General features: G+C 36.3%; 1 protein-coding gene across 5 annotated transcripts in view; it reads right to left on the bottom strand.

The window, feature by feature from the left end:
- Positions 1–235: 235 nt before the first annotated feature.
- SGCE (sarcoglycan epsilon) overlaps positions 236–11,932 on the bottom strand; it is a 67,889-nt gene continuing 56,192 nt past the window's right edge. For all 5 annotated transcript variants that reach the window (XM_045864682.2, XM_054505290.2, XM_064575256.1 and 2 more), the window contains 2 exons: positions 3,302–3,345; positions 236–530 (listed from right to left, as the gene is read on the bottom strand). In XM_045864682.2, the coding sequence (XP_045720638.1) occupies positions 514–530; positions 3,302–3,345 (61 nt within the window). In that variant the 3' untranslated portion in view covers positions 236–513. The remainder of the gene's footprint in view (positions 531–3,301; positions 3,346–11,932) is intronic.

Genomic DNA, 11,932 nt, shown 5'->3' with positions numbered 1-11,932 from the left:
CTCCAAGAAGTAGTATATAAAAGAACAGATTGAGACATGCCATAAGGATAATAGCATTATTTAAATGGGTTGCTCACGTGGAACACAGAGCATAGATATTTTTCTGTATCTATAGAACGTGCTTAATAAAATCTTACTGAATAAAGAATGACCACATGGACCTGTTCCTAGCAACAGAAGATTCCTACCATGTAGAAGGCAATCAAATATTTTCTGAAATAAATTTCACCCGACATTAAGCTTCATTAATAATATTTATTTTAAAGGTCCCTTTTTATTTGTAACAAATATAAAGTCATCAGTGTTTTACAAATTGTCAAAAATGCTTTAAGTACAAAAAAAAATACTTTAGTAAAATGAAAGTTATATTGTGTTATTTGCTACAGACTTAATACTGTCGACATGCATACCATATGCCAGAAAAGCTCATGCATTAGTGGAAAAGAGAAGAAATGAGATACAACTGCTATGCTGTCTGATTACAAATTCATTGCTTCAGTCAGTTTCCTTTCTTCAGGGATACCATTTACCTGGAGTGTGGAAGAACGAACATGGGCATGAGTTAGGGCAAGGACACTTTTTAGATTTTGAGCAAAACAAAGTATGACAAGAAGTAATTTTCTATCTTCTCAATGCAATTTAAAATAATCATGTTGACATTATTTCTCTGCATTAAAAAAAAGGAAAAAATTCTAAATCAGTCCTTGGGCCAAAGACGTAATGGTTTGTACTTCTCAGAAGGTATGGTCTGAAACTTCCTCCCACAATAAACAAAAAGAATGGGGTTGACTGCGGGATGTATGACTGTACCTGTTAATCGCAGCTTTTTAGAAAATATTGTGTGGGCTGGAAGGGCAAAGAAAATGAGAAAACCTGAAGGGGCATCGAACCTAATGGCTTGGGCCTCGTCCAAAAAGGTAGTGCTAATGTCAGCCTGTAACTGCTCTATTATCCCAGCGAGTGCTTAAGTCCAGGATTACAACACCAGCAGCTAGTTCATTTCTTAAACTTTGGGTGATCATTTAAAAAAAAAAAACCAACTAAATAAAACAAACTTCAAAATATACTCTTCCCGAAAAATTCCATTCAAGTAGCTACAGATAAAATTACTTGGTATCCAAGAGACAAGCCCTGTGCTTAAATTACCTTCATAAAGAAAACTGTGACCTTGCATAGTGCTTTGAGGTACTTGAAAAAAGCAAATTATTTTAAATGTGGTTGCCTCTTTGTGGTACCGGGGCGACCAGGAAGGAGCGACAGAAAAGCTGTTGTACCCCGGAAAATACATAAAGAGCCCTAAATCCATGGATGTGCATATAGAGCAGAATAACTTGGAAACTGAGAAACAAACTATTTTTTTCATTCAAACAAACGGAATGGGAATAAGGAAATTAACCTGCCCATTCAGTTCTTCTCTCTGGGAGGCATAACTCTATTTGGTTGTACATTTCTCAGAGGCAGAAACACAACAATCTACCATAATTGTAAAAAATGCTAGGGCGGTCTCTCTCCCTTTAGCACTTAGATACTTTGGGGACTCAGCGAAAACAACGACAAGAAGAAAACAACCAAGAGGAGTTAGTGCACTCTAGTCAATAACGTGCTCCAAATCACAGAAAAATATAAGAAAACAAGGAGGTAATAGGCTATCGTATTAACTAAAAAGGAGATCAAAGCTTCCTTGACTCAAGCAAAATGCCTCCCCAAAATCTGTTTTTGAAAAATAATCTAGAAAATTGGGTTGAACAGCCTAAAATTCCCCTAGGGAAATTCTTTGGCTCTTATCCCATTTGCTCCGCATAAATTGTCCTTGTAGTTGGAAATGCTGCCTATTACTAAAAACTAGCACATTAACAAGTCTACTTGCTGAAAATCTATACTGCTATCAAGTATGTCTCTCTAACATCATCTATTCAGGCTCCCTTATTTCCTCTAATGGGAGAATAAGTAAAATCTGGATTTTTAAAACACACAAATAAGTTACTTACTGTTTAACTAGAAACTGTCTCCCTTCTACTCACCCCTTGCATGAAATAATTAAGAATCAGAGGAAAGGCATCTTAGAAGAGTTAGAAGTTTATGAATTTAATGAGGGAAATGTAGGAATATTCCTTTAAATGTTTTCTTGTTTAAAAAAAGCCAGGCAATTAGTGTTAATAGGGATTTGTTTTTGTCTTTGCTCTTTAGGTAACAGGTATTTATAACAAAGTTGATTCCTTCATCAATCTCCTGAATGCTTACACAGTAGCACCACCACATCAATATATTGAACACCCTTGTTGAAACATGTTAGCATTTAATTAAAACAAGTGATCAAAACTGTGGGAGAAAATTCTGATAAACACTATCTCATAATTAAAATCTGATGAACAACTTTATTATACTTGCCTCAAATCTTTGAAAAGTTGTCAAACGAAAATCTCCTTAAATTCCCGAAAGCAGTAATAGAGAAAATAATTTCTGAATAAAAACATCCAATAAATTTCTATATGTGCTTAAAGTTTTTAAGAGACTTACTTAATAGCTTCCCTACTACAATACCACTATTCATACTCAGAATTCCACATCCAACTTACATTTTTAAAACTTCTCTTGCTTTTCCAAGAGAGCCACAAAAGGCATTACTGGTTGCCTGGCAATTAGAACTAGGAATCAACCACTAATTAGAAGACAATCATGAATAAGTTATCTACTTGGTACCGAGATGAATGAAATAATTGGCTGTGGAAATTTTTTAGGGACACTTGAAAGAAATAAACTTAAAGAAAGCAAGTCTTAGGGAAATAGAATAGTCAAGGGAGAATCGTCCGCCATCTTGTTGTCACTGGTCATGTTATAACAGCTTTTTAAAGTGGCATTAAAACCAGGCCAACCATTTCTCATTTATCCCCCTGAAGCCTCAGTGATTAGTCACAATGGTTTCCTTTTGTAAGAGTCAGTTTCAAGCTGCTCACTTACTGAGACAAATCCTGGATGCATCCAAGCTAAGAATCTTTCATACCAAGGGGAAGAATAGGGAGCTTCACTGAAGGAAGGGGATTATATTCAGTCTTCCTTAATTAGACAGGACCTCCATGGATGCTTTTGCTCTAAGATCATTTACCCTGTGTTTATCACTCCGATGGCAATCTATGCAATAATCTAAGCTATTATTCTAAGGTTCTAACTCTGATTAAGGAATGACACAACTGGTTTGCCTTACTTGATGAAGCTAAAGCTTCATAAATTACATGGTCCTATAATAATCTTTTAATCTGTTAGCTTCATACGTTAATATCAACTTACTACTTTTAGTACTTACCTGTAGTCTGCTGTTGGGGAATCTGAGTCTGATGTTGCAAGTTCCTAGAAATGATTGGCATTTTTGAGTAAAACTGTTTGTTTATACACATGCAAACAGACAGCAGACATACTAGAATGAAAACTTTTATAGCTAAAAAGATCCCCAGAAATCATCTAACCCAGCCTACCCCCATGAGTTTATGCATGAGAAACCTAAGGTCTGAAGAAGATAAATAATAGTATTTGATAACATTCATAAAGCTCCTATTAAATGCTATGTTCTACCTCACAACAACCCTATGAGGTAGGTATTATTTTTCTCAACTCACAGCTGAGGAAACAGGCTTAGAGGTCCAAGGCTACATAGCTAATGGCAGATAAGGATATGAACCCAGGGACTCCAGGACTTGTGCTTAGAACCCACACACTTTCAGATCCAGGTCTAGAACATACATACATGCTCACATACTCTCACAGAACAACACACATACCCATCTTCACTCATTATGCCAAAGCTATGCTCTTCTATCCCTGCCCAGGGAATGACACGGGCCATCCACCCAACTGTATAGTCAAGATGCAGAAGTCATCATCGACCCCTCCCTCCTTCCCTTCCCCCATCCCGATCTTGGGAACTCTTGACAATTCTCCTCATTCTCTCTTTGAATCTGTCCTCTTCTTCCCACCTCTGTTGGTTGAAGCCATCACCCTTTCTTACTTGCAACTTTGCAACTGAGCTGAATTGTTTCCTTAGTCCCATTCTTGCTCCCTTATAATCCACTGTGCACATTGCTGTCAGATGATCTTCTAAGACACAACTCCGATTATGTCATTCAAACAACGCACATTTCATTACTTCCTTATGCCTACCTGCAAATTAAGTTTGGCCCAGAAGACCATCAATATATCTGGTCCCTACATGGAGCACCACCACCACAGCCACGACCATCTCTTGTACCCAACCAGCTCCCATTTGTCCTTGCAAACTCAACTTAAAATTTGTTACAATGGACACGGTTACTCTTATAATTTAAAACTATCCCACAAAGAATGTTAATTAAACATTTTTAACTTATTATTTGTTTTAATTAAAAAATACCTCAAGTACCATTTGTTCTAGCCTCCTCACTCTCTAAGCACTGCCTCCCCATTAGGTTACCATTTAGTATGGTTTCGTACACTGCTGATTGTTGTATTTCTCATCACATAATGTTAAAGTGCCTTACCAGTAAGAACCCCTTATTTTTGTTCAGTCTCCCCAACAGTAAGCATGCAATAAATAATTTTTGAATGAATACATGCAAAAGTGCAGATACTTAGAAAGATTCACATAAAATACACATATTTATTAACATTCATACTCATTTAGTTTCAAATTTTGATATTAAAATTCATTTGCAAAAATGTACAGTTGAGATTCTGTGTGGAAGAAATTCTAGGAGTCAGCCCCTCACTACAGAGTAGGGCTAGATCCAAGCCAGGAGTTTTCAGTTTTTTTTGTTTCTCTTCAGCAATGGAATTCCTTTTAATTGAAATCCTAAGCAGAACTCTTGATGTACAAAAGAGATAAATGTGAGGTTGCCTGGGTTGAAACAAGGGAGCCAGGAATCCCGTCTGCTTTGTTTCTTTTGCCCCACATGCTGGCCCCTAAGGCATTTCTAAGAAACCTCCAAGAAACAGAGTTGTAAACCATTGATCTGAATCATTTCAGGCAAGCAAATATTATGCTCCAAATACAACGATCTAAAGTAGAAAGCTATAAAGGCTAAATACTATTTAAACTCTTAATCTATAGGAATGTTAATGACGTCGAGTAATTTTTTTAGATTTTCAGCTCCATTTTAAATATATTGTTAAGGAAATAACAAAATCAATTCTAATTCAATTCAAGGAAGTTACTTAATAATTCATCCCAATAATTATATTCTTGTTTGCCATTATGTAACAGCGCTACTTATCCTTGTGTAGTCTCATGGAGTATTTTATATGCTTGTTTATTCTTACAGTATTTCATACAATGTATTTATACTGGTTTTGATCATGGAAGTAAAAAGATTAATTTATAAACCACAGAAAAAATAAGTTCTAGAGTTAAAGGTGGGAAAACAAACATCTTTAATACAGAAGTCAAAATGCAATTTCATGGGCATTTGGGAGGGGGATATGAATTTTCTTTTAACTTCTCAGGTACAACTAATGTGGGCCTATCTATTCTACATTAGAAGCTATTACAGCACACCTTACACACACACACACACACACACACACACACTTCATTTCCCATCACCTCTAGCTCTACCTAGCCTATCAATGGATTAAATCAATACATTTTGACAAAACAAAAATACTGAAGATGACAAGGAAAGCTTTCAAAAGCCCCAAATCAAGGATACCCCAAATTCAAAATCAATATTTGGCTAGTAGTTGGAAGCCCCCTCACTCCCGTTGGTCAGTCCAACTTACCCTTCTGTGGAACAGAGTTTGAAAACCACTGATCAAAGTCAATCTCCACCCTGTAATTTCTTTTCTAGCCCTGATTTTTTTTTTCTTCCTCTTCCACTACACTACTAAACCATCTAAGTAGGAATGGGCTTGGCTAGGTTCAAGGAGAACGGTTGGTTGAGAAAGTGCCACACACAAGGTAGCAAGAAATCTGGAGATCTGTGAGAAAGTAATGGTGGGACTTTGGTTTAGGGATTTAAAACTACCTGCAGTGCATGTCCCAATTGGTTAGGTTTGAGCCATGTACATGCACTACTTGCAACTTCAACTGAACTACGGATGAATTCTATGAAAGTGCTTCTATGTACAAAAAGGTGCTCGACAAGAAATAGGTGGAGAAGCAACATCCCCAGCATCTCCTGGGTGGGCAGACCTGGCTCTGTTTTTGTGGGTGGGGGCCCAAACCTGTGACTGCAGGTGAGCTTGTGAGTGTCAGAGGGTTCAAATGTCCATGATGGGCATACTTGAAGTGTGAATTCCACTGAAGTGTTGAAGGGAGGTACCTCATGAAAGCACTGCTTCAGGGATACTGGAGAAATTCCCAGGAGTAACTCTGCTTCAGTCAAGCAGACTAGACAGTGAGAAAATGGAAGCATTTCCATCTTTGGTGAAAACGCACCACTGAAGGCAATTACACAAGAGAGTGGGCATGACTTCAAATAGAAGCCCAATAAACCTTCAAAGAAAGGACCTCTATAAAGTCATAAAACTATTTAGAATAATTACATTATTAATGGACTAATGGAAAGATTATTATGTGTAAACTACATTACAGAGAAAAAAAGATTTAAGAAAACTGGAGTTCTCTAAATTATTAGCATTAATTATTTTCTAATTTTACTACCATTAATTACATGCATTTAAATAGAAAATTATGTAAATTAGCCATTGCACAAACTTTATTCTTCAGGGAAGCAAAGGTAATAATGTGCAAATTAATAAATAAGTGATTTGGGGGGAGGACACAATTATTTATTATTTGTACAACCATTTTAAGGTAATTTGACGTTCTTGGATATCCTGTAGAGTAATTCTATGAGTTAGGTTGATGATTATCAACATTATATTCCAACTTGCTGGAAGACTCAAAAGCAAAGAAAGGTTAAGTGATTTGCATTAAGCCACAGAATCTGTGCCAGAGTTGAAAATAAATGACATTAGTTTGGCTATGTAGAATACAAAACACTTCTCTTTTGAATTAGTATGGAGCCCTTTAACAATAAGTAATGTATTTAACTATAGTAGTATATTTTTGGAATTTCCCAATTATTTCAGCAAAATTGATGTTGCCTAACCCTTGAATTTTCTATAATTTTTTTCCAACAAAAATGCCGATTTGGACCCCTTACTTACTTTTACTAAAGAACCAGGCCATTATCCGGATTAAGGAAGGAAGGACACAGAGAAATTGGAAAACATCACTATAATTTTTAATTTCAAACCTAATTTTAACTAAAACCAGTGTAGAACATACATGGAACATAAATGAGAAAGGAGATATTAATTTATTTCTTTTAGTTATTTTCTCCTGTTTGTATAAAGCCAAAAGCAAGCCTACCATGGCTTTAAACTGAAGCAGTACAAACCTATAGAACCAAAAGCTATCAAAGAGATATTGCATCCATTGCTGGATTAAAAAAAAAAAAAGTCAATGGCTCTGAAATATCCTTGGCCGCTTGACACTTCTTGTCAACAGGAAACCATTATATTGGTCCCCTAAAACATTCTCTTCAACTGGTATTAACTTTCATTGAAATCTGATTTTTTATTTATGAAATTTTACCATAGTTAGTTCTCATTATTATCCAGGGGGAGACAAATGGAAAAACACTTTAGACAAGAGTTAAAATGATTTGTTACTATATCTTTAATTAGAAGACTTAATTCTAGTTTTATATTCGTTAATTTATAAAAGATTAAGCACAACCTACCTCCTGTTTTGAGGGAGACCCAATTACTCTGGATTAGATATCATGTTTAGTATAATGAATACGGAAATTTTTCATATAGACAATTAAAATCTTTCTAGAAAATGTTTGGGCACTTTTCCCTATTATTCATTACATAAAATCTTCTATGAAGATGCCTCCCACTCAGGAAAAATAGATTGATATTGATGTTGGTATGAGAAAAGAGTAATAAGGAAGCAGATCTACCCCCTAAAAAAAACATAATACATCACAAATTTTAGAATAAATTCCTTTTCAGAAAATAGAATATCTGAAATTCTCCAGCCAATGCCTCCCATAAAAGTGCAAAATTACAATTTCCCAGTGGTTTTTCGTTTTTTGAGGCTCAGCATTTCTCTATCCCATTCAGTACTAATCAGTACTAATCTCTCACTTCTCTACACCATTTTCCTCAGGCAACTGAAGGAGGTGCAAAAAGTTTTGAAGCTGGTAAGTATAAACCCACAAACAGTCCCCACACTCTAAATCAAGCACCTGGACCGCCCCCTTTCACACTTTTCTTCTGTACATACCTTAGGGAGGAATCAGGAGACACTGTTCCCCTTTTAAAACTCCAGGTGGAGGAATGTGAATAACAACCCCTTCCCCACCTCCACCCCCAAAAGAAACACCAAGCTGGCTTTCCCAAATCCTCAAACCTAGCTCTGTCAAGTATTTTATTTGGGAATTCTCAACCCTTTTTCCTGTTCCACCTGACTCACACGTCCACCAGATTCCAAATCCGTGGATCTAGGGCCCTGGGATCTGCATTGTAGGAGCTCCAGAGGTGAGTGTGATCTTCAACTTGGTTTGGAAACAACCAGGCTAGACTCTCTCTCAACATACCTTTTAGGACCTAAAATTCTATGACTTGGAATTTGATTTTCTTCATTCAAATCATTACAAAGTTCTGTTTTCAAGGTAATCAGTCAATCTGTAATGTATTTTAAGTTAAATCTTTGGTCAAAAACATAACTCCTAATCACAACAATGATTCTTTGGGGAAAGCAGATTTACTTTTAAGAATTACTTTATGGGGTGCCTGGGTGGTTCAGCTGGTTAAGCGTCCAACTCTTGATTTCCACTCAGGTCACGATCTCAGGGTCGTGAGATGGAGCCCTGCTGGGCATGGAGCCTGCTTAAGATTCTCTCTTTCCCTCTCCTTCTGCCCCTCCCCACCCTGCTCACGTACTCTCTCATTCTCGCTCTCAAAAAATAAAAAATAAATCAAAAATAAATTTAAAAAAAGAATTATTTTATAATGTAATCTCCAGCAATGAATGGAAATGAGGTGACAGCCTATAAAGAGAAAAGTTCTTCTTACTGTTAATGGTAACATGTGTTCACTGAACTGCAAAGATAACAAAGTACAGATGCAAAAAGCCTGACTGTGTTAGGGGATGGGGAACATTCCACAGAATATGTGGCTAGTGCTCTTCAAGACTGTCAAGGTCATGGGGAAACAAGGAAAGTCTAAAAAACTGCCCAGGCCAGAGGAGAGTAAAGAGACATGTCAATTATTGTGCCCTTGACAAAAGTCCTGGAACAAGAAGAAGGACATTAGGAGAAAAACTAGTGAAATCTCACAGGGCACCTAGGTGGTGCAGTCAGTTAAGCCTCTGGCTCTTGGTTTTGGCTCAGGTCATGATCTCAGGGTCCTGGAATCCAAGCCCTGAATCAGGCTCCACACTTACTCAGCATGGAGTCTGCTTGAGATTCTCTCTCTCCCTCTCCCACTGCCCCTCCCACTCATGCTCTTTCTCTCTCTCTCTCAAATAAAATCTTTAAAAAAAAAAAAACTAGTGAAATCTCAAATATTAAAAAAAAAATCTGAAGTCTGCTTAATAGTAAAGCACCAATGTTAGTTTCTTAGTCTTGACAAAGGTACAATGGGAGAAAGTGGGTGAGGGATCTCTGGAAACTCTCTGTGTTATCTTTGCAACTTCTCTGAACCTCGAAAATCATTCCAAAATAAAACAGTTATTAATAAATACATTAGCAAAGATCAAACTAAATTGACCTTACATTTCTATACTATGTGATCATTTTAACAGCCTGTTTATATTGTCTCTGTAATCTGGAATGTAGAAGAACACTGTACAAAATGAAATCGTCCCTTCAGAGCATAAGCTCCATCTCCTGGCCCCTCTCCAGGTTCCCTTTCCATGACCTATTCAATCCCTTGCCCGTAACCTGGATCAGAGATCCTTCTGAGTTCAATGACTACATTATCTTTGACTTAATAGCAAGGTAGGCAAATAATCTAATCTCAGTTTTGACCTAATTTAGCTTTGTCTCTTATCCATGCCTCAATTTTATCATCTGCAAATGATTAAACATTTTTTTACTGTCTAAGGTATGGTGCCAGTCTAAGTCCTGTGAAGTACTGTACCAAAAAGAAAATATTACTGTGTAACTGACAAATTATGGTGGCAACCCCTCATCATACAACTGTTATTGAGTCCTCTTTACCTCACACTTTTCAAGGTTCTCTAGACCTCCTGGATTGACTTGTTTAAAAGACCCGAGCAAATTTCCATGTAGCTCTGAAGGAAAGCTTTGAAAAGTCTTATAATGTCCTTGAGTCTTGCTTAGAAGCCAACATAAACTTTCAGCCATGTCCTTATGCCTGAATATTTCCAGTGTCGTCTGAAGGATAAACATGAAATCCTGTAGCTAGCCAAATCATTTATGAATCAGTAAGGTTATTATGAATATGGGAAGATGAAATGCATGCCCTTTTAAGAAGGGTTAATTAACAAATACCAGGCAGCATTCTCCAAGCGTGTACTTGGTTATCAAGTACTGTAATGCCTCGTCAAATATAATATCTCATTTTAATGTGGAGAATTCAATTCAATCCAAATGACCAAAATATGTATGTATGTGTGTACTTGGTGCTGAAATAAAACTTTAAAAACAGGGCCATGCTTTTAAGGTAAGAGAGTAAAAGCTGAATTTGCGTAAAGGACAGCTGTGACGAACGTGATACAATGAATTTCCCTATTATCTGGCATGGTTGGAAAATGAGGTTAATCACATATTCTGGCTTATAGGGAGTTACCATAGAGACAGTGCACATATTATCCATTTCCAAGAATAAAAGAAATATACACTCAACACTGAAACTACACCGAATGTAATTTAATTTCCCTCTGATGAGTCAGACGTACTTGATGATCTCGCAGTGCCTCAGAATAATCATTGTGCACATCATCAATTATCTATCTACCCTATTTATATAGAAGTGCTAGTTAATGGAGTTTTTCCATTAGCAGAAATCTGAATAATGTGAAGGTTTTCTGGACTTAAAAATACATATATGGTCAAATTGTCACAAGTTCAATAGAATAACCTATTGCATTTGCAAATAGAGAGATCTCATCAACATAATGACAGTTGATGGGGTTATGGAAGGACCAGGAAGATGTATTTGGTTGTAAACTAGATAGAAAATGTTGTTGTGTTTGTATGTAAGCAGAAACATTGCAAAATCCTGTCCACAGAAAATCAAAATAATTTTTAAGGAGCTCTTCTCATTCTCAACATATATGGCTAGAAAGCATATCTAAATGACACAGCCTTTTTCTTTCCCTTAAACTTCACTAGCAACAGAGTTTTACTGATTTACAAACATTTAAGTTCCCCTACTCATTATAACAATTATTTCTCTATTCCAAAATTTGATAGCATTGTTGTTTGTCAATAGAAGCATTTCCCAGACTGTGTTCATTGAAGAGTTACCTCTTCTGGCCTTTTTCCATGGATTCATGAAGCATATCAACACTCAAGGCCTCTGAGAGCCCTTGTAGTTTTAAGACAAACAAACAAACAAAAAAACTGTTTCTCAAATGTATTTGACCATTTCGGTTTTGAGAATATATATCAACATTTGAGGAATATATACCCACATTTACCAGTAAACTCTTGGGTAAAGAAAATACAGAATGGTAGCCTAAAAGAATTTTAAAATTCTTTCCATTTGGAAATGAATGAAAAGACTGTTCATATTTTCGTCTAAAAAAAAAAAGCAGGAGAGATTGCTAAGTTGTGAGCTATTATAATATTCTTGAAATTGTACTAATTTTTTTCATCAGTATCTAATCCTGGTGAAGTGGGTTTTTAGGATGACCCACTAACCATCAGAGAACATAGAAATCTATCCCTTCCATTCAGTACAACTAAATTTTGTGAGACTT

This window comes from Mirounga angustirostris, unplaced genomic scaffold, assembly GCF_029215605.1.
Source record: "Mirounga angustirostris isolate CCGP_5_RB_7025 unplaced genomic scaffold, mMirAng1.0.hap1 SCAF_12, whole genome shotgun sequence".
Lineage (NCBI taxonomy): Eukaryota > Metazoa > Chordata > Mammalia > Carnivora > Phocidae > Mirounga > Mirounga angustirostris.
The sequence above is the reverse complement of the archived record's forward strand: the minus strand, read 5'-3'. Positions and strand labels throughout refer to the sequence as shown.